The sequence below is a fragment of the Ipomoea nil genome, unplaced genomic scaffold (genome assembly GCF_001879475.1).
Source record: "Ipomoea nil cultivar Tokyo-kokei standard unplaced genomic scaffold, Asagao_1.1 scaffold3069, whole genome shotgun sequence".
Taxonomy (NCBI): Eukaryota; Viridiplantae; Streptophyta; class Magnoliopsida; order Solanales; family Convolvulaceae; genus Ipomoea; species Ipomoea nil.
In genome coordinates this window covers 6,645,594-6,672,071 of record NW_017619497.1, presented here as the reverse complement: position 1 = coordinate 6,672,071, position 26,478 = coordinate 6,645,594, and the positions used below count along the sequence as shown (strand labels likewise).

General features: G+C 35.6%; 1 protein-coding gene across 1 annotated transcript in view; it reads left to right on the top strand.

The window, feature by feature from the left end:
* LOC109165085 overlaps nt 1-26,478 on the top strand; it is a 137,369-nt gene that overhangs the window by 55,783 nt on the left and 55,108 nt on the right. Inside the window, exons 13-14 of the mRNA XM_019313702.1 lie at nt 13,089-13,160; nt 26,079-26,297. Of these exons, the coding sequence (XP_019169247.1) occupies nt 13,089-13,160; nt 26,079-26,297 (291 nt within the window). The remainder of the gene's footprint in view (nt 1-13,088; nt 13,161-26,078; nt 26,298-26,478) is intronic.

Below are 26,478 nucleotides of genomic sequence, written 5' to 3'. Positions count from 1 at the left end.
ACGTGCGCGAAATATCAAAAAAGCCTTAATGAATGTGATTCGTTGGATTTATCTAATCTAATGGCCTACAATTAACCGCACCGCTGCACCTAAGTGCACTGCCGCACTAGAACCTTCCTATATATATATAATTTAGTTCCCGTGCAGTTAAATCTGGGCCATTGATATTGCTTAAATCAACATCCAGGATTAACAAAGATTAAAAAAACGCGGTGACAATTTGGTCATTTTGCATCTAGGTCAAATTTAAGGTGCGTGATTTTCCTTCTGAAGGTGCGTGAGTTGTTGAAAATTTAAGTGTGTTGATCTAAAGCTTTAGGTGCGTGGTTTTCCTACTTAAGGTACGTGATTTTTCTTCTTAAGGTGTATGATTTTTGTGCTTAAAGTGCGTCAATTGTTGAAACTTAAGATGCGTCGGCCTAAAGCTTTAGGTGCATGGTTTTCCTTCTTAAGGTGCGAGTTTTCTTGTTTAAAAATAATTGCCTGAGATGTTAAATGACAAAAATGACAGTATGAGACTAAATTTAGAATTGTCACAAAAGACAAGGGACATCTGGTAGAATTAACTCTGGTTTTTGTAATTAAATAATAATTTTTTAAATTTATTTTTATATACTATAATAATAATAAAATTATTTATAAAAAATTAAATTGCACCTCACCATGCCAAATGTGAAGCCTGGCAAGCTTTTAAAGTGACAGGATATGTGAAGTTTTAGAAATAAAAATAAAAATAAAAATCTTGCATAAAAGTACTTGTTTAACGCGTTAACTCATTTCGCACGGGATAGAATTATAGTATTTATAGGTAGAGAGTAGAGACCTTTGTAGTACCAAAAATAAAGCATAGTAACATGGAGATGGTTAGGAAGTTTTCTTCTCTATTTTTCTTCTTGATTTTAGCAATGGCTTTCATACCCAATGCCCTAACCACCAACATCACTATTGATCAATCATCTCTTCTTTCTTTAAAATCTTACCTCAACTTAAGCGACGATCATATCTTGGCTCAAAGTTGGTCAACCAATATCTCTGTTTGTAATTGGATTGGGATTTCCTGTGGAACAAGACATCATAGAGTAGTCGCGTTAGACATATCTGATATGGGTCTTGTTGGTATCCTTCCCCCACAACTAGGTAATCTCTCATTTCTCCTTCATCTTGACATTAGTATCAACTATTTTTATGGGAACTTGCCTAGAGAGTTAGTCAATTTACGTCGGTTACAACACATGAATTTTAGTTTCAATCATTTTAGTGGAAAAATCCCAGATGAGATTGGCAATCTTAAGAATGTTAAATGGATGATGTTGCAAGTTAACCAACTTGATGGTCATATACCCTTCACCATCTTCAACATTTCCACATTGCAACTTTTGCAACTTGGAAATAATAGCTTATCTGGATCCCTTCCTATGAACCTGTGTCAACATCTTCCAAGGCTCGAAGGGCTTTTTCTGTTCTTCAACAAGTTGAATGGTAATATTCCAAGGAATTTATCAGCATGTTTAGAACTTAAAGAATTGGCGTTGGCTTACAACAATTTTACTGGGACGATTCCGATGGAAATTGGGAGTTTGAATATGCTTCGGCTTTTATACCTCAGAGGTAACAATTTAGAAGGTATATATATATATGTTCTTGCATTACAAATAAAAGTAAAAGAATATATTGCATGTCTTCCTAGAGTTTAAAAATATAAAAGTGAGTATTCTCAACATAACTACTAATGTTATACCTTAATTTGCAGGAATAATTCCCCAGGAGATTGGTAATCTTCAAAGACTAGCTAAGCTACTAATCGGCCTCAACCATCTAACGGGAGCTATACCTGAAACAATATTTAATATGTCTCAACTAACTTCTATAAGTTTAGAAGACAATAGCTTGTCGGGTACTTTTCCTCCAAACATGTGTTTACATCTTCAAAAGCTTGAAGAAATTTTCTTGGAGACAAATAAGCTAAATGGCAATATTCCGACGAGCATAGGCAAATGTTCTAAGCTTAAATTCCTTTATTTGTGGGGGAATCAACTAAATGGGCCTTTGCCAAGACAAATTGGAAATTTGACAATGCTAAAAGAAGTTGATCTTGGTGTGAATGCGTTGTCAGGTACGTACTGACGATGAAACTCTTTTCTATATATTGCATTCTCACCATACTGTTTTTTTTTTTTTTATTTTAAATATTGAACATGAATAGAAAGTTAGAAATATTAACATTAATATAGTAACTTTGTGACTTTGCCAAATCCATCCGCAGGTGAAATACCAAAAGAGTTGGGCAATCTTGATGAACTGGAGGAACTCAAGTTGGATATGAATGGATTGCGCGGTTCCATTCCATGGGAAATTTTTAATGTCTCATCGCTTAGGATACTAGCACTCACATCAAATTATAACCTTTCAGGAACTCTTCCATCCTCTATGGGTTATTGGCTTCCCAGTTTAGAAGAAGTGTACCTTGGAGGAAACTATATTGGAGGAGTTATACCACCCCAAATCTCAAATGCTTCCAACCTTGTTGTTCTTGAACTTGGCCAAAACCAATTCACAGGCTTCATTCCAAACTCCCTTGGAAACTTACCACAACTCCAAACGCTATCCATGTATTCCAACAACCTAACAACTGATCCTCAATTTAGCCTTATAACTTCATTGGCAAACTGTAGATATATCCAACAATTGTCGATGTCACTTAACCCTTTAAACACCGTGCTCCCGAATTCAATAGGAAACCTCTCAACCACTCTGGAAGTATTCTTCATACGAGGTTGTACCATCCGGGGACCAATTCCAAATGAGATTGGCAATTTAAGTAACTTGTACGATTTGAGTCTAGGAACCAATGATATTACAGGATTTCTACCCACAACTATTGGGGATCTTCAGAATCTTCAGAGATTCATTTTGTCAGAGGATGGATTAAAAGGGTCATTTCCACAAGTGCTGTGTCAACTACAGAATTTGGGTATGATAGATTTAACCAAAAATAAATTTTCAGGTCCAATCTCGGATTGTTTAGGGAATGTTTCTACCCTAAGAGAAATTTATTTCTCTCAAAATGAATTCACAGGCCTCCCTCCAAGCCTATGGAACCTTGAAAATCTTTTGAGGCTCCACTTGCGTTCTAATAACTTACACGGTTTTCTACCTCAAGAAATCGGGAATGCAAAGGCGGCAATAGTTATTGATCTCTCAAATAACAAGCTGTCTGGAGAAATTCCGAGTACTATTGGAGGCCTAACAGAATTGATGGATTTTTCTGTGGCTCATAATACACTCCAGGGTTCTATTCCTGACAAATTTGCCAAACTCCTGGATATAAATTATTTGGATCTTTCTCATAATAATTTCTCCGGAATGATTCCCAAGTCATTAGAGGGACTAATAAGCATGAAATATTTCAATGTTTCATACAACAGATTAACCGGAGAAATTCCGAGTGGAGGCCCTTTTGCCAACTTCACTTATGAATCATTCTTGGGGAATGATGGTCTATGTAGTGGTACTCCTCGGATGCATGTCCCACCTTGCCCAGCCAATACTCCGCATCCATCAAAGAAGAACAGAGTAGTTATGTATGTACTTGTCTCCTTGGCAATTCTTGTAGTGTTGATTGCCTCTGTTGCTGTATTTTTTATTTTCAAGAGGCATAGGAGGGAGGTTCCGGGTGAATCCAGCTTGCTGTTGGCATTGGTACCAGCGAGATTTTCATACTATGAACTCCAACGGGCAACCAACGGATTTGATGAAAGCAACTTGCTAGGTAGTGGAAGCTTCGGATCAGTTTATAAAGGGATTTTAACAAATGGGATGCACATTGCTGTCAAGGTTTTTCGTTTGATTCATGAAGATGCAAGTAGGAGTTTTGACACTGAATGTGAAGTTTTACGCAACATTCGTCACAGAAACCTCACAAAGGTTCTTGGCTGTTGTTCAAACTTGGATTTTAAAGGATTGGTACTAGAGTACATGCCTAATGGGAGTCTACACAAATGGTTATATTCTCACAATCATTTCTTGGATATGATACAAAGAGTGAGTATAATGATGGATGTGACATCTGCATTGGAATATCTCCACAATGGTTACTCCGAGCCTGTTATTCATTGTGACTTGAAGCCCAACAATGTCTTAATGGATACTGACATGGTTTGTCATTTGAGTGACTTTGGTTCTGCAAAGCTCTTAGGAGATGGGAACTCCACCGCCTTTACAAATTCCCTTGCAACAATTGGTTATATTGCCCCAGGTAAAGTTTCACTAAAAAAAAAAAATTGTGGATTTAATTTTAAAATTTTGCATATAATAGTTTAATTTGCATTTCTTATGGCTTTCACTCAAATTTTGCATGGGTTCTAGAGCATGGACAGGAGGGTCTTGTGTCCACTCGCAGCGACATGTACAGTTATGGTATCATGTTGCTTGAAGTTTTTACTAGGAAACAGCCGGGAGATGAAATGTTCAATGAAGATTTAAGTTTGAGGAGTTGGGTGCAAAATGCCATTCCTACCAAAATAAGTGAGATTATAGATCCCAACTTAATTGGACCAAATGAAGACAAGTATGCTGAAAAATTGCGGTGTGTGTTGGCTCTGTTTGAGCTGGGCATGAAATGTTCAGTAGAATCCCCTCGAGAGAGGATGACCATTAAAGATACCTTACTAGCATTGGAAAAGATCAAAGTCCAACTTCTTTCTTTGTATGCCAGAACTTAAAGTGGTATGCATTGTATCTTACTTGAGAATATAATGGAAGTTAAATGCGACATCCAGTTCCTTTTGTATCTTACTTTATTTATAGCTCATATGAGCTTTCAAGTTTCTTGTTTAATTTCACCAAAAATGATAGTTGCAGCTGTGCTGTTTGTGCTGTTTTGTTTTCCACTAGCTCTAGGGTATTATTTAAATTACTAATGAATTTTCGCACGTAAAACAATGATATCGATAGATTCAAGAGAAAGATATAATTTCATAACAACACAAATCAATGAATTAGAGTACCAAAGTAAACAAGTAAAATTGCAATGAATTGAAATTGGAATTGATTTATTATCTAATTGATCTTGCAACTGGAAAATGAAATGAATTCAATCTACATCAACACTTAAAGAGAAATAGACTTTGAATCTATCTAGAACTTGTAATGACAATTGAAACTGAAATGCAAATTGAAGTAAATTAAATGTTTATCTAGGATTCTAAGATCTAAGAACTTGGAAGTAAATTGTCTAATTCTACTCCACACTACTTTCTAATTCCTTCTAATATCTAATACCATCTAATTGTCCAAATTTCTCCTCTATTTATAGTGTCGGATTATGCATGTCATGAGGCCTCTCACAAACGTGATAAAATCATTTCCTAATTTTTTTTTTTTGTAAATTCTAGAATATGTTTTGGATAGGTTTAGGCAAAAACAAATTTTTAGTAAACGTTTCTTCCCTGAGAGAGATCTTTCATTTGAAAATGAATTCAATGTCTTTCCCTCCTAGCCCATATATGGTTCAATAAAAAATTTCAGCCTGTCCAATGCGTTGAGTAATAAGAGTTAGGATTATTTTAAGTGGAATGTATCTCTCAATTGGACTTAAGTGAAATTTACTCCTTTTGCTTTCATGCCAAAAAAAAAAAAAAAAAAAAAAAAAAAAAAAAAAAAAAAAACAAAACAAAACAAAACAAAACAAAACAAAAAAACAAAAAACATTCTATTATCTAGGTAAGACAATACCTAGATCAAAATCTATTGGCGGTGTGTAGGGAAAGAAAATAATAATAATAATAATAATAATAATAATAATAATAATAATAATAATAATAATAATAATAATAATAATAATAATAATAGATATTTTCAGTAAATAAATAACATTTTTCATTATTTTGCTATACCATTACATTTTTTTTTTTGAAAGCCAACAAACTTATACTGCATTAGCCATTCCAGGCTCAAGAAAAGAAGGGGGTAAATCCCTCCAGATAGTTCGCACCAGAGAGGTAGTTACATGCTTAGCCATAACATGGGCATCCTGTAATACATCCCTACGAACATGAATAACAACTGATCTAGTCATAGAAGATAACAAACGATTGCAAGCTAACAAAAAATCACCAACTACAAAACCGTATGCCGGCACCTGTGTCGGCCCATTGAAGCCTGCATCAACATGACAGACCACACCATCATCCAACAAAGCAGCCAAATTGGGACCATCATGGGCTCTGCGCGTGATTCCCCTTTGGCGTTCCACAGTAGTCCAAGAAATCCACTTCACTGTGAACCTCCTGACCACCATACACGGCATAGGCAAACAACCATTCCAAACTGCCTCATTCCTTGCAACCCAAATGTCATATAACAAGCCACAAATCCTTCCTCGTGCCTCAGCACCATAAGTACTTGTGCTACCAAGCCAAAGATCAGTCCATTGGCCGAAATTCCTGTTATCAAAAGAAGGTATTAGCAGATGTGACAAATTCCACACTTGTGAAGCAAAAGGGCAAGTACATAAAGCATGCATGATGTTCTCCTCCCCCACACCACACGCTGGGCATATATTAATCAACTCTACTCTTCTATTAAGCAAATTATCAAGAGTGGGCAGAATGTTAGACAAAGCTCTCCACATAAATATCCTCCATCTAGGGGGACCTGTAAACTCCATAAATTATTCCATGCAGGCAAACACGGGCCGTTGACCTCTCCCATCCTCCTGTAGCCATCTTTAACCGAGTAGCAACCCCTCAGATCCCTGTCCCAAAACCAGACATCATCACAATTCAAATTCACAGGAAGCTGCTTAATCAACAAAACATCTCGTGGGGCAAACAACTCATCCAGCAGGTTATTATTCCACCCATTGGTGGTACTATCAATCAGGTTCGAAACCAGAAGCTCCTGCCCCAAACCTGGATGGTTTGAGACTACATAGGGATCAACAACATCAGGCAGCCACGGATGATTAACAACTCTGGTGGACCTACCATTACCAATCCTGCGCCTGCAACCCGCCTTTAGCAAAGCCTGACCTGCTAAAATACTCCTCCACACATAACTCGGGTTACCCCCAATTGTGGCTTCATAAAACGAGGAAGTAAAATAGTACCTGGCCTTAAATACACGAGCCACAAGGGACTCCGGACTGGTTAAAAGCCGCCACCCCTGCTTGGCTAACATTGCAATATTAAACTCATGTAATCGTTTAAAACCCATACCTCCAAACTTCTTAGGGACGCACATACGATCCCAGGACATCCAGTGTATACTTCCCTGCGAGCCACCTTGACCCCACCAGTACCTGTTCATCAATCTTTCAAGGGCAATACACAAAGTCGTAGGTAGTAAATAAATACTCATTGTATAGGTGGGCATTGCCTGCGCTACACTCCTCAAGAACACCTCTTTCCCAGCCTTAGACAGCAACTTCTTGTTCCATGATCCAAACCTCTGTCTCAATTTCTGCTCTACATATGCAAATACTGCCCTCCTATTTCGGCCCACGACCGAAGGCAAACCTAGATATTTTCCAAAATCCTCTGCTTGGCCCACCCCCAAAGCATCTGCAACCAGTTCCCTTACCTCCAACTGCGTATTACGACTGAACGTAATACTCGATTTCTGAAAGTTCACCGCCTGCCCAGAATAAGCCTCATAAATCCTGAGGCATTTCTTAACCTCCATAGCTTCCTGCATATTAGCCTTAAAAAAGAGTAAGCTATCATCAGCAAAAAACAGATGCGAAATTGCTGGAGCCCCCCGTGCTACTCTGCACCCATGCAAAAAGCCCTTAGCCTGCGAGTCCTGCAACAACAATGATAAGCCCTCAGCACAGATTATAAACAGATAAGAAGACAATGGATCTCCTTGTCTCAACCCCCTCGTGGGCACAATTTCCTCTGTTGGTTTTCCATTGACCAGCACCCTGTAACGTACAGTCTGCACACATAACATAACCAGCCGGACCCATCTATCATCAAAACCCAAGCCAGTCATCATCCTTTGCACAAACGGCCACTCCATCCTGTCATAAGCTTTCGTCATATCAAGCTTTAAAGCCGCCCACCCTACCTACCCCAACTGCTTTCTCCTCAAATAATGGCCAACCTCAGACGCAATAAGAATATTGTCTGAGATCAACCTTCCTGGTAAAAAAGCGCTTTGCGAAACAGAAATCAACCCTTCTAACAAAGGTTTCATGCGATTTGCTAACATCTTTGCCATTATCTTATACAACACGTTACACAACGCTATCGGCCTTAAATCAGATACAGACTCAGGGGTGCATTTCTTTGGGATTAACACAATATTAGCATCATTCAAATTAGCAGGAAAAGACTTCTCAGACAAGCAATTAAGCACAAAATCAGACACATCATTACCTACAACATCCCATTACATATTTTTCAACTAATTTCTAATTTAAAAAATCTCTCAAGCTTTCCCTTTCTCTACATTATTATTATTATATTAGGGAAAATATCAAATTTTATCCTTGAATTATCTGCGTATAACACTTTTTTCTCATGAATGGTTTATGGTTCCACATTACCATTTTCATTAAGAGCAAAATAAGTATTTCATTTATTTGTCTTTTCTAACAAATTATTGCTTATATGTGAAAATCAAAATAAAAGCGAAAAACAACAAACAATATTTGAAAATATTATAATTATAAATTTAAGATAATGCTAGCAACATAATTAAGATTTAAACACAAGTAATTATTACTTCTAAATTTGTGTTCAAGTCTTAATTCTATTACTAGTATAGTAGTATTAGTTTAAAATTATAATTATAATATTTGCAAATAGTTTTTTTTTTTACATTTATTCTAATTGTCATATATAAGAAATAATTTGTTGGAGACAAAAATAACTTGAAATACATATTTTACTCTTATTTTTAACAATTCAAAAATTCATTTAACAGAGAAGGGAGAAAACACCACTTTTAAAATAATTAAGGGGATAAATGTAAATACATTATTAATTTGGACAAAAAAACACTATTAACATATAATTCATGAGAAAAAGTGTCATTTTCCATTATTATTAATTGTTTTGGCCTCTCTCCAATTTTTCCAGCTAATTTCTATTTGAAAAGTCTTGCAACCTTTCGCTTTCTTTGCATCAAATTAATTCCCACCATATATATATACACATCATTAAATTAGTAGGAATAAAATTTGAGCACACTCTAATTGACTATTCTAAGAGGAATACCGCTATCCATCGGACTATTGCATTCATGAAAAAAAAAAAAAAAAAAAAATCTATTATTTGAAGTAAGCCATAGCGAAGATCAAAATCTATTAGCGGTGTGGGGAAATTAAAGAAAATTAAGGGGGCGTTTGGTTCACGGAATGTTAGATTACCTTAGGGAATATTAGATTGATGTGAATGGTTTAAAATTAAGATATGTAAATAAGACAATGGTAATAAGATAAATTGATTAAAACGTCAATAAGTCCAACATTAGTAATAAGACAGGGGAATGTGAGATTAACTAAGAAATTGGAGGGTATCTCACATTCTCATCCAATAGCTATAAACTTAATACGGAGGTTATTTGACATTCCCTAGGAAAGTTACATAACCTGAACCAAACATCACTATTGAAAATTCTGAAATTTCCGACCACCTGAAAGTGATCTTAAATCAAGTAGAAAACTTTGTTCCGACCACTTTTGGTATCCGGAAAAACTCTTGTTGCTATTTCCGACCACTTTTTGCTTTCAACTTGATTTAAGATCACTTTCAGGTGGTTGGAAATTCAATAATTTTCAGTAGTGCATGTGAATCTTATATTACCAAACAAATCATCTTATATAACCTGAACCAAACGCCCCCTAAGGGTGTGTTTGGTTGACAGGTTTAGCACTCAGAAATGGGTATGAAAGTGATTGTTATTGTTTGGTTTACTTGTTTTTAAAACACTACTATGAGTTTAGAATACCCTATTAATTGAAAAATTCATTCCTTATTTTATAAGGGTTTCACCAAAATCATTACTATTTTTGATAATCATTCTCATTTCACCCTATTACCAAACAAGTAAAATACTTTCACCAAAACCCATTACCATTATCAAGTATTTGAATCCAATCCGATTCCGATTCTCATGTGAACCAAACACACCCTAAATAAATTAGATATTGTGACTAAATAACATTTTCCTTGCCTGCCCCAGTTGTTATTAGAGGACTAATATCAGCTGATGTCTATAATGAACCACATTAAGTGCAACTCTCACATTATGGCTGCCAAGATTCGATCATATGCCCTTGTTCACAATCAACTACTCAAGAATCAACTGAGTTAGACTCAATATGGTGAACTTCTTGTGAGCATCATGCACTAGTCCTCCCACCTAATGAGAAGTTGAGCGATTTATTTGTCGACTAAATGGTAGGCTAAATAGAGGTGACCATTACAGTTCGGTTATGGTTTCGAACTGGCATTTTCGATTCTGGAAAATGGTGAATTCGAACCGGCGATTTCAATTTACTGTCAGTCGAACCCTTTTTTTTTATATATAAATTATATTTTTTATTTTTAAAATAGTCTAAATTCATCAATTTTTTTAGAATTTTCTCATTCTAATTTTTTTTTTAAATAGTTATATCAAATATTTAAACTTTAAAGTTAAACTAAAAAAATAAAATAATTGTTATAGTCAAATTTTAATTTTTTTTTTTTTTGTTTTTTATGGTTTTGATTCTTTTGAACCATAACCTACCATTTCGGTTCCTAATATATATTATGGACCAGAGCTGGAATGTTTTGGATTCTGGTTCTGAACCAAAACCGTCTATATGGTTCCAATTTAAGTTCAGTTCCTACAATACACACTTTAATTCAAATTGGATGATTTGAATTGAACGGTGGTGATCTCTAAGCTACAGGACTTAAAGAGTCAACTAACATATGTTTCTTTCAAACTCGCTTTACTCTCAGATGGTGAAATCGCGTCTGTTTTCGCAATGAATAAATAAATAAATACAAGCTGAAAGGTATTTAAGGCCAAATCCTTGAATGCAAATTAAAGGAGTGGTCCAGTTTTGACCTAGTCCAACCTCTCAAAACATTTCGGTATTCTACTTCTTAGTATTTACAGGAGTTAATACCATCTGCAATCCTTCGAATATCGTACTCAATAGTTATTGTGTGGACTACAATTGTGTGGATTACCGTAAAAAATGACATCGTTCTACACAAGTTTTTTCACCTAACCCACTACAATATTCAATAGCTTTGTATGTCACCAACAGAAATTAAAGTACCTATATATCTGACTTTAATTTTCAGCTTGTTGTATGCTGAAGAAAATATTAATAAAATTCATTAAGCCTCTGAGTGTGGTTGGAGTGTTTCCAGCTAACTGATCCAATTTCCAATTTCCAATTTCTGGGGCTAAAGTCCCTGCCATAGACCGAAAGGCATCCATGCTAGAGCTGATAGATTACGAACACCGTAGCAATTAATTCAGGAGAATTGATATTTTGTATTCTTGCATGCATGCATACACCCAATACGTACAGCTCATATATATAGTGGGGTCGTGAACTGGAGAGCTGAGTGAAGACCCGTTGGATACAAAAGCATATATGAAGTCATATATTATTGCAATAATGCATTTTCATTAAGATAAATGATAGATAATTGAAGTCCACTCGTTCAGTACATATTATATGGTGCCGTGCAAGTAGTATTTATTCATGGAAACCTTAGCCTGTATGTATCAATTGTCATATATGCATACTAACATGGGGATCACAAACCTATCTTCTCTACTATCCTTCTTCATTTTAGCAATGCCTTTCATAACCAGCGCCTTAGCCACCAACATCACCACTGATCAATCCTCTCTTCTTTCTTTGAAATCCTATACCACCTTAAGTCCCAACCATACATTGGCAAATAACTGGTCAATCAGTGCTTCTATTTGCAACTGGATTGGAGTTGTTTGCGGATCCAAACACCATAGAGTGGTCGCATTAGACATATCAAATATGGGTATTGTGGGTACCCTTCCTCCACAATTAGGCAACCTCTCTTTTCTTGTTTCTCTTAACATAAGTCACAACAGTTTCTATGGAAATTTGCCTAGAGAGTTAGCTAGCCTACATCGGCTACAGTACATAGATTTTGGTTATAATAATTTTAGTGGAAAAATTCCAGAGGAGATTGGCAATCTTGAGAATGCAAAATGGCTAATATTGGAAGTTAACCAACTTGATGGTCCTATCCCCTTCACCATCTTCAACATTTCCACATTACAAAATTTGGTCCTCAACGAAAATAGCTTATCTGGCTCTCTTCCGATGAAGCTCTGTCAACATGCTACAAGACTCAAAGTGCTTCGCCTGTCTTTAAACAAGTTGAGTGGTTATATTCCAAAGAATTTATCAAGTTGCTCAGAACTTGAACAATTGCGATTGGCTTACAACAATTTTATTGGGACAATTCCAAAAGCGATTGGGAGCTTAAATATGCTTCAGATTTTAAAACTGGGTGGTAACAAGTTTGAAGGTATGTTCCTGTACGTATTTAGTTATTAGAGTAATGCGAAACCTATGAAAATATAGCGATCAAATTTAATAATTTTTAGTAATAATTCTAAACACATACACCCTATTTATGACTCATGTTTTAATTTTGTAGGAACAATACCTGAAACAATATTTAACATTTCTACACTAACATATATAAGCATGGAAAACAACAGTCTGTTTGGTATTCTTCCACCAAACATGTGTTTACATCTTCAAAAGCTTGAAGAACTTTACTTGTATAAGAACAAGCTATATGGCAACATTCCAAGGAGCATAGGTGAATGCTCTTCGCTTAAATACCTTTATATGTGGGGTAATCAACTAAATGGGTCGTTGCCAAGACATATTGGAAATTTGACAATGCTAAAGGATCTTGAACTTGCTGAGAATTCATTGTCAGGTATGAAGGATAGATCTCTTCTTTTAAATTAATTGTCTTGCACCCGCAACATGTACAATGTTTTATTGAGCTACAACAACGTATTGGTATCATATTTGTTCGTGACTTAGCTTGGGTAAATTGAATTGGCAGGTGAAATACCAAGAGAGATTGAGAGCTTGAATATGCTTCAGATTTTAAGAGTTGATAATAACAACTTAGAAGGTAATGTATGTTCCTGCATTGGCTACTGGAGTATTGTGAAATCTTTGAAAATGATCAAATTTAACAGTTTTCTATAATAATTCTAAATACATATACACTACATATGACTCATGTTTTAATTTTACAGGAATAATACCTGAAACAATATTTAATATTTCTAACATAACAATTATAAGCATGGAAAACAATAGCCTATTTGTTATTCTCCCTCCAAACATGTTTTCACACCTTCAAACCTTGAAAAACTATACTTGTATACGAACAAGCTATATGGTAACATTCCAAAGAGTATAGGTGAATGCTCTTCACTTAAACACCTTTATATGTGGGAGAATCAATTAAATGGGTTGATGTCAAGACAGATTAGAATTTGACAATTCTAGAGAATCTTGATTTTGGTGGCAAATTGATGAGGACATTTTTCATACATCCATCAAGTATCAAATCACAGTATAGAGTTTAGATATCGTTCCACTGGAGATGGCTCTTGTAATGTTAGGAATTGATGTAAAGTGGAGTTAAGCACAAGCTAAAACTACCCTTTTAGAAGCTAGACCTATCGATAAGGAGATGGTTTGATAAAATTAAGCTAATAACAAATAAGACAAGTAAAACAAAGGACCGGGACTTGGTTGATTCAAGCTAAGATGCCAAATATTGTACTCAAGATTAGAGAATTAAACAAGGCATAGGGTAAGTGAGATGCACAAAAGTGTCCAAATACTACTCTCGTAGCTATTTGGACTTGCAACCTCACATTAAACTCCACTCTTGTGGTAATTCAACCCAAGGATGCCCAAACAAGAACACAAGGCAAAGATTAATTCTCCTTAACACCCGAAATACTCTCGTATTGGGCATTAAGTGTGTGAATGTGTGGCTAGTGTACAAGCACTACTCTCGTAGCAACAAACACACTCCAAATGAAGCATATAATTGGGATCCAAGAATCATACACAAATTTCTCAACAAACTCATTTCACACAACAACCCTAGATCACCCAAATAATCCTCTTTATGCAATACATCTCAAATAGGCATCAATAGCAAGAAATCAAACCAAATCCTAGTCCCAAAACACTTAGCTACTCATAATATAACAATAGATACACAATATTAAAAGAGAAATTGAAAGCATAGATGAAAAGTAAAGAGAAGAGATGAATAAGAAAACTTCTCTATTGAAGCCTTGAAATCCAAGATTTGCAATGTTCTTGAGCTTGGAAATGGAAAGGAAACACAAATCTACACTAATCTAAGCTATTCTAAACTAACCCTAACTAGAGAAATGAAAGGAGAATGAAAGATGTGTTTTTGGGGTGAAAAATCCCCTTTTAAATGAGCAAAAACGGGCTGCTATGTGTTGCAGAGAGCTGGCCACGGGCGTGGCTTCACCCGTGGCCAGAAATGCAGGGCACACTGCCCAGTGGCCACGGGTGTGGCCACGGCCTTGGCCACACCCGTGGCCACTGGCAGTGTGCACTGCCTGTGCACAGAGTCCATCTTCTAGGAATATTTTCACCCTTGAAACGTTTGAATTAGCCTTTGTGGTCTTCATCAAAGTTGTAGCCCTTGAAGTTATCTTTCCAATGATATAAAAATCACTTGATTTGGACATTCCTAGACCGAGATATGGTCAAAATACGGAGACTGCGTCAATCTGGGCGAGAAATGCCACCTTACTATCTTTTGCTTTGCCTTTGCTTTGAATTGCCTATATCATCAAGACCACTAAGTCACAAATATTTGGCACATGGAAGAGTGTTGTTCAATCTTCTTTTCTTCATTTTGCCTCACAAAAATATCCTCATGCTATGATGACTTGAAATCTTGATCAAATAACTCAATGTTTGGCTCAAAACATCATTTTCTTGTCAAGTCACCTAAGCACAAACAATCATTCCATAAGTTACCAAATTGGCTCAATAATATAGTGATTAACAAGTAAAAATACCAAAATGTGCAAGGAAAAAGCATTAGTTTTAGACATTCATCACAAATCTTTTGTCAAGTATGGAAAATTGAGCTCTTTTTTTTTTTTTTTTTTAATTGTTCTGCACTCTGATCTCAACACATACAATTTTTTATCAGGTGCAAAATTAAAATAAAGAATTATAATGTAAATCTAGGAATACACTCCATCATGACAATTATATTTTGATATTGTATTTGTTCATGACTTAGCTTCAGTAACTTGAATTGGCATGCATGCAGGTGAAATACCAAAAGAGTTGGGCAACCTTGATAAACTAGAGTATCTTGTATTGGAGATAAATGAATTAAGTGGTTCCATTACGTGGGAAATCTTCAATATGTCAACACTCATAGGACTATCCCTTGCAGTAAATAACCTTTCAGGTACTCTTCCAACATTTTTAGGTCATTCCCTTCCTAGTTTAGAATACTTATACCTTGGAAGAAACTATATTGGAGGAGTTATACCTCCCCACATCTCAAATGCTTCCAATCTTGTTAGTCTTGAACTTTCCGAGAACCAATTCACAGGCCTCATTCCAAATTCCCTTGGAAACTTAGCAAAACTCGATTTTCTAACACTGCATTTCAACAACCTAACAACTGATCCTCAATTTAGCCTTATAACTTCATTGGCAAACTGTAGATACATCACAATCTTAACATTGTCATTTAACCCTTTAAACGTTGTGCTCCCAAATGCAATCGGCAACCTCTCCCACACTCTCCAATTTCTCCACCTAGAAAATTGTAACATCAAGGGACGAATTTCAGAGGAGATTGGCAATCTGAGTAGCTTATATCTGTTGGATTTAGGGTCCAATGACATTTTAGGATTTTTGCCTACAACCATTCAGGCTCTTCAGAGTCTTCAGGCATTCGGCATACCAGAGAACAGATTAATAGGATCATTTCCAGATGTGATTTGTGAACTACAGAAATTGTTTTGGATAGATTTAGGAAAAAATAAATTTTCAGGTCCAATCTCGGATTGTTTAAGGAACATTTCTTCCTTGAGAGAGATCTATCTGTATGAAAACGAATTCACTGCCTTCCCTGCTAGTCTATGGAGCATTAAAAATCTTTTGAGGCTCGACTTGCATTCGAATAACTTAAGCGGTTCTCTACCTCGAGAAATTGGAAATGCAAAGACCGCAATACTTATTGATCTCTCAAATAACAAACTATCCGGAGAAATTCCGAATAGTATTGGAGGTTTGACAGAGTTGATGAATTTTTCTGTGGCTCATAACACAATCCATGGTTCTATTCCTGACACATTTGGCAAACTCTTGGATCTACATTCTTTGGATCTTTCCGATAATAAAATCTCCGGAATAATTCCCAAGTCATTGGAGGGACTTATAAGTATGAACTATTTCAATGTTTCTTACAACAAATTAACCGGAGAAATTCCGAGTGGAGGCCCTTTTGTCAACTACACTTATGAATCATTCTTGGGGAATGATGGTCTATGTAGTGGTACTCCTCGGATGCATGTCCCACCTTGCCCTGCCCATCAATCAAACAAGAACAGAGTGGTTCTTATTGTACTTGTCTCGTTGGCAGTTCTTATAGTGCTAATTGCCTCTATTTCTGTGCTATGCATCTTCAAGAGGCACGACAGGGAGGTTCCAGATGAAGCAAACTTTCTGTCAGAAACAACTCCAGCAAGATATTCGTACTATGAACTCCAACGGGCAACAAATGGGTTTGATGAAAGCAACTCGCTAGGTAGTGGAAGCTTCGGATCAGTTTATAAAGGGATTTTAACAAATGGGATGCACGTAGCTAACAAGGTTTTCCGTTTGGAACATGAAGGTTCACATAGGAGTTTTGACAGCGAATGTGAGGTTTTACGCAGCATTCGTCACAGAAATCTCACAAAGGTCCTTGGCAGTTGTTCCAACTTGAATTTTAAAGCATTGCTGCTAGAGTATATGCCCAATGGGTGTTTACATAAGTGGCTGCATTCTCACGGTTATTTCTTGGACATGATACAAAGAGTGAGTATAATGATAGATGTGGCATCTGCTTTGGAATATCTCCACTATGGTTACTTCAATCCTATTATCCATTGCGACTTGAAACCCAGTAATGTGTTAATAGATGCTGATATGGTGGGATATTTGAGTGACTTTGGTGTTGCAAAGCTCTTGGGAGATGGGAATTCCATTGCCATTACAAACACCTTAGCAACAATTGGTTACATTGCTCCAGGTAGATGTTTCAGTTTTTTAACTTTCTCGATTTGATTTTAACATTCATCACATAACATTATGCATTTCTAATGGTTTCCTATCAAAATTTGCACTCCTAGAATATGGACAGGAAGGTCTTGTATCCACACGTAGCGATATGTACAGCTTTGGCATTATGTTGCTTGAAGTTTTCACGAAGACTCAGCCTGGAGATGAAATGTTCAGTGAAGATTTAAACTTGAGAAGTTGGGTTCACAATGCACTTCCTACAAATACAAGTCAGATTATAGACCCAAATTTACTTGGACCAAATGAAGAAAAGTATGATGAAAAGTTGCAGTGTGTGTCAGCTATCTTTGAGATAGGCATGAAATGTTCAACAAAGTCCCTCGAGAGAGGATGAATGTGAAAGATGCCTTATCAGCATTGATAAAGATCAAAGCCCAACTTCTTTCCCTGTATGCAAGTACTTAGAGTAGTATGCAATGTATTAGCACCTCCTATTGTATCTTTCTTTAAAGTGGAAATAAAATGCAGCAGATACAGTTTATATATGTGCAGAAATCCTATTTTGTCATTTACTTGGTCGTCTTCTTCAGCTGCATCTTCTTTCCAGAATTCTGTTTTAAAATTTTAATATTTAAATATGATCGTTACAATACATAAATGTTCAAAAATTTTCTACTAATATGCTTAAATTCTACATAGCATTTAACTTAGCTATCTTATTCTTATCCCTATTGTTGGCCAGAGTCTTGGATTGCAATAATGCAACCTGTGAAAATCCTAACATATTGAATTATTTTATTCAGCAACGTACAAGTCTCAAAGTACAAGAAAAGGGGGTGACAAATTGCTTTAAATTAGAGTGCAAAACTTGAATTACTAGTTTGCCCTTCATTTTAATTAACACCCACTTAACACCAAAACTAACTGATGACCATTTTAGCTTAACATTCAATAGTTGGAGGATCACTTTGAATGCAATTAAAAGTCAAAAAACTAATTTGAAAAAAGGTCATATATAGTTGGAGGACATTTTAGAAATTAACTCTAATTTAAATAATCAGTTAAGGATTGCTCTTCAATTGTAGCTTTTTATATTTTAATGATTTAATTGTTATTTCATTTATAATTCAAAGGTCCATTTAACCTTTATCCTAAAGAAAAAAAAAATCATTTTTAATCCTTTAATTTTAGATTATAGTGAATACATCTCTCAAATAAGGTTGACACGTAATGGCATTTTGTGTTCCAAACAAGTAGTCACTAAAGAAGTTACATTCACGATATGCTAGAGAAAATTTCAATTTTGGTCCACCGACTATTGGAGTTGTGTTAATTTCAACACTTTATTTTCAAAAATGTTAATTTAGTACCTTGACTATACAATTTATATCAATTTTGGTCACGCCAGCCAAATTACCGGACAAATCTCACTGGAAAAATTTAATTGGTCAAATAATAAGGGTATGCGTGATTTTTGCAACACTGCTACAAATAGAAAAGTCATGAGAATGACTAAAAATGTCCAAAAATAATAATAATCTCGGATGTTAAATGACAAAAATAATAATCTAAAACAAAATTTGGAATTGCTACCAAAGGCAAAGGACCTCTGGTGCAAAATCATTAAGCCTCTTGAGTGTTTCCAGGTAACTGATCCCCATCCCCTGTTAAACCAACGGCCATAATTGCACCATCATGCTTCCAATTTCTGGGGCTAAGCTGAGATACAAAAGTAAAGGAGATAATATCTAAGGCATGCTCCGATCCATATGTGAAAGGTATGTTAGAGCTGATTATGAACACCATACCAATCAATTAAGGAGAGAATTGATATGTTGTATTCTTGCATACAGCCAATACAAGTCATATAGTGGGGTCGTGGACTGGAGAGTCAGATCAAGACCTCCTACGAAAATATGAAGTGATATATATATTATTGCAATAATGCATTTTCTTTAAGATAAATAATAGATAATTGAAGTCCACTCGTTGAGCTGATTTGGGGCCAACCAAGATATATAGATGACAGTGTGCGACAAAAAATTATAAGAAAATACTAATATAAATAAGTAAAGAAGAAAGAGTTAGTTTGAGTAATGAATATAGATGACAGTGGCGACAAAAAAGCCATAAACTTTAGACTTTCTTGCTCGTCCATTCCCATCCCAACACATCACTTTGGATCTCTCATCCAGCTTCACCAACCCAATTTTCTTCTTCACCCAACAGTATTTAGAATTCATACAAATATACAGACCTAATCTCACCTTTCATCCATACTAACATGGAGATCAGAAAGTTATCTTCTCTATTATTATCCTTGTTGTTTTTAGCAATGACTTTCATACCCTACGCTATACCCACCAACATCACCATTGATCAGTCCTCTCTTCTTTCTTTGAAATCCTACACCACCTTAAGTCCCAACCATACATTGGCAAACAACTGGTCAATCAGTGCTTCTATTTGCAACTGGATTGGAGTTGTTTGCGGATCCAAACACCATAGAGTGGTCGCATTAGACATATCAAATATGGGTATTGTGGATACTCTTCCTCCACAATTAGGCAACCTCTCATTTTTTGTTTCTCTTAACATAAGCCACAATAGTTTCTATAGAAATTTGCCTAGAGAGTTAGCTAGCCTACACCAACTACAATACATAAATTTTGGTTATAACAATTTTGTCGGGACAATTCCAAGAGAGATTGGGAGCTTAAATGTGCTTCAGATTTTAAACCTCGACAATAACAAGTTAGAAGGTATGTATGTTCTTGGATTTGGCTACTAGAAAAAATTAACGGTTTTCTGTAATAATTATATTCTAAATACATATACGTTTTCAAAAAAAAAAAAAAATTCTAAATACATATACACTCTATATGACTCAGTAACAAGTTAGAAGGTATGGACAATTAAGCTCTTATTTTTAATTGTAATGCACTCTCAACTTGCATTTTTTTTTAGAGTTCTACTATTACTCTCAAATTTACTCCCTCATTTTTATTCCATTGTGAAAAACAATAGTAGGATATTTTCATCATGTGAGTCCCAGAGAAAGTGTCTATATCAAAAATTTATGAGAGGGAGTAGAAGTTGGGAGCAAGAAGTGAGAGTAGGTGTAGTAATTTATTTTATTTTATTTTTTATTTTATTGATATGAGCTGCAAAATAAAAGAAAGATATTATAATGTAAATCTTGTAACAGACTCCATCATGACAATTACATGTGGATATTGTATTTGTTCAATCTACATGACTTGGCTTGGGTAACTTGAATTGACAGGTGAAATACCAAAAGAGTTAGAGAATCTTGATAAATTAGAAATTCTTCGATTGTCGATAAATAGATTAAGTGGTTCCATTCCATGGGAAATCTTCAATATGTCAACACTCAAATCACTATCACTTGTAGTAAATAACCTTTCAGGTACTCTTCCAACATTTTTAGGTCATTCCCTTCCTAATTTAGAATACCTAAACCTTGGCACAAACTATATTAGAGGAGTTATACCTGCCCAAATCTCAAATGCTTCCAACCTTGTTAGTCTTGATCTTAGCAATAACCAATTCTCAGGCTTCATTCCAAATTCCCTTGGAAACTTGGCAAAACTCCAAATTCTAAGGTTGTATTCAAACAACCTAACAACTGATCCTGAATTTAGCCTTATAACTTCATTGGCAAAGTGTAGATACATCCAAATCTTAGCATTGTCATCTAACCCTTTAAACGTCGTGCTCCCAAATGCAATCGGCAACCTCTCCACCACTCTCCAAATTTTCCGTGTAGCAAGTTGTAACATTAGAGGACGAATTCCACAGGAGATTGGCAATCTAAGCAGCTTATACAAGTTGATTTTAAGGTCCAATGACATTATAGGATTTTTGCCTACAACCATTCAGGCTCTTCAAAGTCTTCAGAGGTTCAGCATATCAGACAACATATTAAGAGGGTCATTTCCAGATGTGGTCTGTGGACTAAGAAATTTGTTTAGGATAGGTTTAGGCCAAAATAAATTTTTAGGTCCAATCTCAGATTGTTTAGGGAATATTTCTTCCCTGAGAGAGATCAATCTATGTGAAAATGAATTCACTATCTTCCCTCCCATCCTATGGAGCCTTCAAAATCTTTTCAAGCTGGATTTGCGTTCCAATAACTTGAGGGGTTCTCTACCTCAAGAAATCGGGAATGCAAAAACGGCAATACATATTGATCTCTCACATAACAAACTATCCGGGGAAATTCCCAGTACCATTGGAGGTTTGACATCGTTAATGAACTTCTTTGTGGCTCATAATGCAATCCAAAGTTCTATTCCTGACACATTTGGCAAAGTCCTGGATCTACATTCTTTAGATCTTTCTGATAATAATTTGTCAGGAACGATTCCCAAGTCATTGGAGGGACTTAAGAGCATGAATTATTTAAATATTTCATACAACAGATTAACTGGAGAGATTCCGAATAGAGGCCCTTTTGCCAACTTCACCTATGAATCATTCTTGTCAAATGATGGTCTATGTGGTACTCCTCGAATGCATGTCCCACCTTGTCCTGCCAATACTCCGCGTACTTCAAAGAGCAACAGAGTGGTTCTGTTTGTACTTGTCTCGTTGACAATTCTTGTAGTGTTTATTGTCTCTATCGGTGTATACTTAATTTTCAAGAAGCGCATGAGAGAGCTTCCCAGTGAACTTGACTTGTTGTCCACAATAACACCGGCAAGATTTTCGTATTATGAACTCCAACGGGCAACAAATGGATTCGAAGAAAGCAACTTGTTAGGTCTCGGTAGCTTCGGGTCGGTTTATAAAGGGACTTTAGCAAATGGGATGCATGTGGCTGTAAAGGTTTTTCGTTTGCTAAATGAAGGTGCAAGTAGGAGTTTTGAGGCTGAATGTGAAGTTTTACGCAACATTCGTCACAGAAATCTTACAAAGGTTCTTGGCAGTTGCTCCAACTTGGATTTCAAAGCATTGGTGCTAGAGTACATGCCTAATGAAAGTCTGCAAAAGTGGTTATATTCTCACAATTATTTCTTGGATATGATACAAAGAGTGGGTATAATGATCGATATAGCATCGGCTTTGGAATATCTTCACAATGGTTACTCCAAACCTGTTATCCATTGCGACTTGAAACCCGGCAATGTCTTAATAGATGCTGATATGGTGGGACATCTTAGTGACTTTGGCGTTGCAAAGCTCTTAGAAGATGGGAATTCTATTGACATTACAAACACCTTAGCAACATTTGGTTACATTGCTCCAGGTAAATGTTTTAGTTTTTTTTTTTTTTTTTTTTCACTTTTTGGATTTGGTTTTAACAACATTCATCACATAACATTATGCATTTCTTATGGTTGTATCCTATTTAATTTTGCCCTGCTTCTAGAGTATGGACAAGAAGGTCTTGTGTCCACGCGTAGTGATATGTACAGTTTTGGTATCATGTTGCTTGAAGTTTTCACAAGGACTCAGCCTACAGATGAAATGTTCAATGAAGATTTAAGTCTAAAAAGTTGGGTGTACAATGCATTTCCTACAAATATAGGTCAGATTATAGACCCAAATTTACTTAGACCGGATGAAGAAAGGTACGATGAAAAATTGCAATGTGCGTTGGCTATTTTTGAGGTAGGCTTGAAATGCTCAGCAGAATCCCCTCGAGAGAGGATGGCCATCAAGGATGCGTTACCAGTATTGGAAAAGATCAAAGTTAAACTTGTTTCGCTGTATGCAAGAACTTGAAATAGTATGCATAGCATATCATATTGTATATCTTTGTTTAAAATGCAAATTAAATGTGACAGTTCTGTTTGTAGCTTTCTGCATATTTATACACCTAAATTTAATTTATTTGCCTCTTATAAGCTCTCTAGTTTTGTGTTGCACCAAGAATATAGAAAAAAAAGTTACATATTTAATTTGTACCTGAAAGGGATGGCCAAGAAGCTGAGTAAAGTATGATTTTCGTATCAAACTCGTCATATGGGATTTTTTTTAGTGTGATTTACCTATTTTCTATAGTTTATCATTTATGCAAAAACTGAAGTAGCATGTATATATACATTATATAGCATCTCTTAATGTATATTTCCTGAAAATGGAAATAAAATGCAGCAGATAGACTTTTTGTACACAAGTGGAATAACATCATTTGCAGTTGTTTTGAAATACAGAGCATAAGAAAGAAAAATGATCCAAATCATTTAGTCGTAACAGTTCGTTTTGTTGCCTTGTGCATATTTTAAACTTTATTTACCTCAGCTCCTATATAACTCTCTAAGATCTCTAGTTTTCTGTTGGACCAAAAATATACAATTGCAATGCTCTTTAAAAAAATTAAAAAAAAAAAAAGAAGAACTTTTTCAATATTACATTGTGGACCTTAATTCAAAATAACGTTATTTTGTTTAAATTAGCACAATTTTTTTATTTTATTTTTTTTTACTTCATCCACTATCCGTCAACACACATCCTCACCAGACTCTCCCCTAATAGCAATCATATTTGTTATTTTATGTTATTTTACCAAAGTAATTGCTTGCATCATTTTCACCCGAAATTCAAGCAAAAGAAGAGCATGTGAATGGAGTTATGGAGGACAGACGATAACCAATGATTTTGACCATATATTGAATACTTGGTGGTTGAAATTTTAATTAGATTTATTTCTCTAGTACCAACTTTGGTAGTAAGCCATTAAATTTGAAGGTAAAATTGTATGTACTAGTCTGGAAGGAGGGCCCGTCAATCAAACACACTCCTCGCATTTGAATAATCACGGGTTCGATTTTTAACAGCAACCTAGTTAAGCTACTCATACATAGATATTTTAGTGATTTACCCTTGCACACCCTCTATACAGTTAGCTGAGGGCAACTCACAAAAATTTTGCATTATAATTGTGAACTGGAATCAAAACCATCTATACAGTTCCAATTTAGGTAGGCCGGGTTCTTACAATACACGATTTAATTCAAATTGAACGTAGAATTCAAACTGCACCGTGACGATCTCTATGCTACAAGACTTAAGAGTCAACTAAGATAAGTTTCCTTCAAACTCGCTTTACTCTCAATTGGTGAGCAATAAATAAATACAAGATGAAAGGTTAGTTGTAGGCCAAATCCATGAAAGTAGTTGAAACTTGAAAGCAAATTAAAGGAGGTGTACGCAATAATTTGCCCAGCAGGAATGGTCCAGTCTTGACCTAGTCCAACCTCTCCAAACATTTATACGAGTTAATATAATATTCTTGAGTATAGTGATTTTGTAACGTTTTGTTTTAAATTTTCAGACTTACCAGATGTGGCTCTCAAATTGTTATTGAATTTTTAACTGAAAAATATAACATGTTTACACAATACTTACACTTAAAATGATACATTTATGGTGCCTGTAGACGGACTGTTGTGGTTCAGTAACCAGGGGCTACAAGTTACTGTATTCTGATCTGAGTGTTTCCAGCTAACTGATCCAATTTCTGCAGGGGCTAATAATAAAGTCCCTGCCCCGCCATACACTTAATTCCATGCTTGCTAGAGCTGATGAGAATTGATGTTTTGTATTCTTGCATGCATACAGCCAATACGTAGTGGCCTGGGGTCGTCAACTTGAGAGTAAAGACCCGTAGGATACGGAAGTATGAATTGAAGTCATATATTATTGGATTTATTGCAATTCAATAATGCATTTTCCTTCAGATAAATAATAGATAATTGAAGTCCACTCCTTGAGCTGATTTGGTAGTATTTATTAGTAGTATTTATTCATGGAAACCTTAACTAGCCTGTATTGTCTCAACTCTCATATATGCCCGCATACTAACATGGAGATCAGAAAGTTATCTTCTCTATTCTCCTTGTTCATTTTAGCAATGCCTTTCATACCCAGCGCCCAACCCACCAACATCACCACTGATCAATCCTCTCTTCTTTCTTTGAAATCCTACACCACCTTAAGTCCCAACCATACATTGGCAAATAACTGGTCAATCAGTGCTTCTATTTGCAACTGGATTGGAGTTGTTTGCGGATCCAAACACCATAGAGTGGTCGCATTAGACATATCAAATATGGGTATTGTGGGTACCCTTCCTCCACAACTAGGCAACCTCTCTTTTCTTGTTTCTCTTAACATAAGTCACAACAGTTTCTATGGAAATTTGCCTAGAGAGTTAGCCAGCCTACGCCGACTACAATACTTAGATTTTGGTTATAATAATTTTAGTGGAAAAATTCCAGAGGAGATTGGCAATCTTGAGCATGCAAAATGGCTAATATTGGAAGTTAACCAACTTGATGGGCCTATCCCCTTCACCATCTTCAACATTTCCACATTACAAAATTTGGTCCTTAACAAAAATAGCTTTTCTAGCACTCTTCCAATGAAACTATGTCAACATGCTACAAGACTCAAAGTGCTTCACTTGTATTCCAACAAGTTGAGTGGTGATATTCCAAAGAATTTATCAGGTTGCTCAGAACTTGAAGTTTTGCAGTTGGGTTACAATAATTTTGTCGGGATAATTCCGAGAGAGATTGGGAGCTTAAATATGCTTCGTACTTTAAATCTCAGAAATAACAACATAGAAGGTATGTACGTTCAATTCCTTCATTTGACTATTAGAGTAATGTGAAACCTTTAAAAATGATAAATTTAATGGTTTTCTTTAATAATTCTAATAAATACATTATACATATAACTCATTTTTGATTTGATTTTGTAGGAACAATACCAGAAACAATATTTAACATTTCTACACTAACTTATTTAGACATGGCAAACAACCATCTCTTTGGTATTCTTCCACCAAACATGTGTTCACATCTTCAAAAGCTTGAAAAACTTTACTTGTATGCGAACAAGCTATATGGCAACATTCCAAGGAGCATAGCTGAATGCTCAATGCTACAAGCTCTTCAACTTACTAAGAATTCCTTGTCAGGTATGGAATGTAAATCTCCTCTTTTTTTATTGTCTTGCACTCTCAACATGTACAATTTTTTTTTATTTTTTATTTTTTTATAGGAATAAGGATCAAATAGGCCACTCAACTGCACATCAAACTACAATTAGGCCATCGAACTAAAAAACAATGCAATTAGGTCCCTGAACAATACAAAATC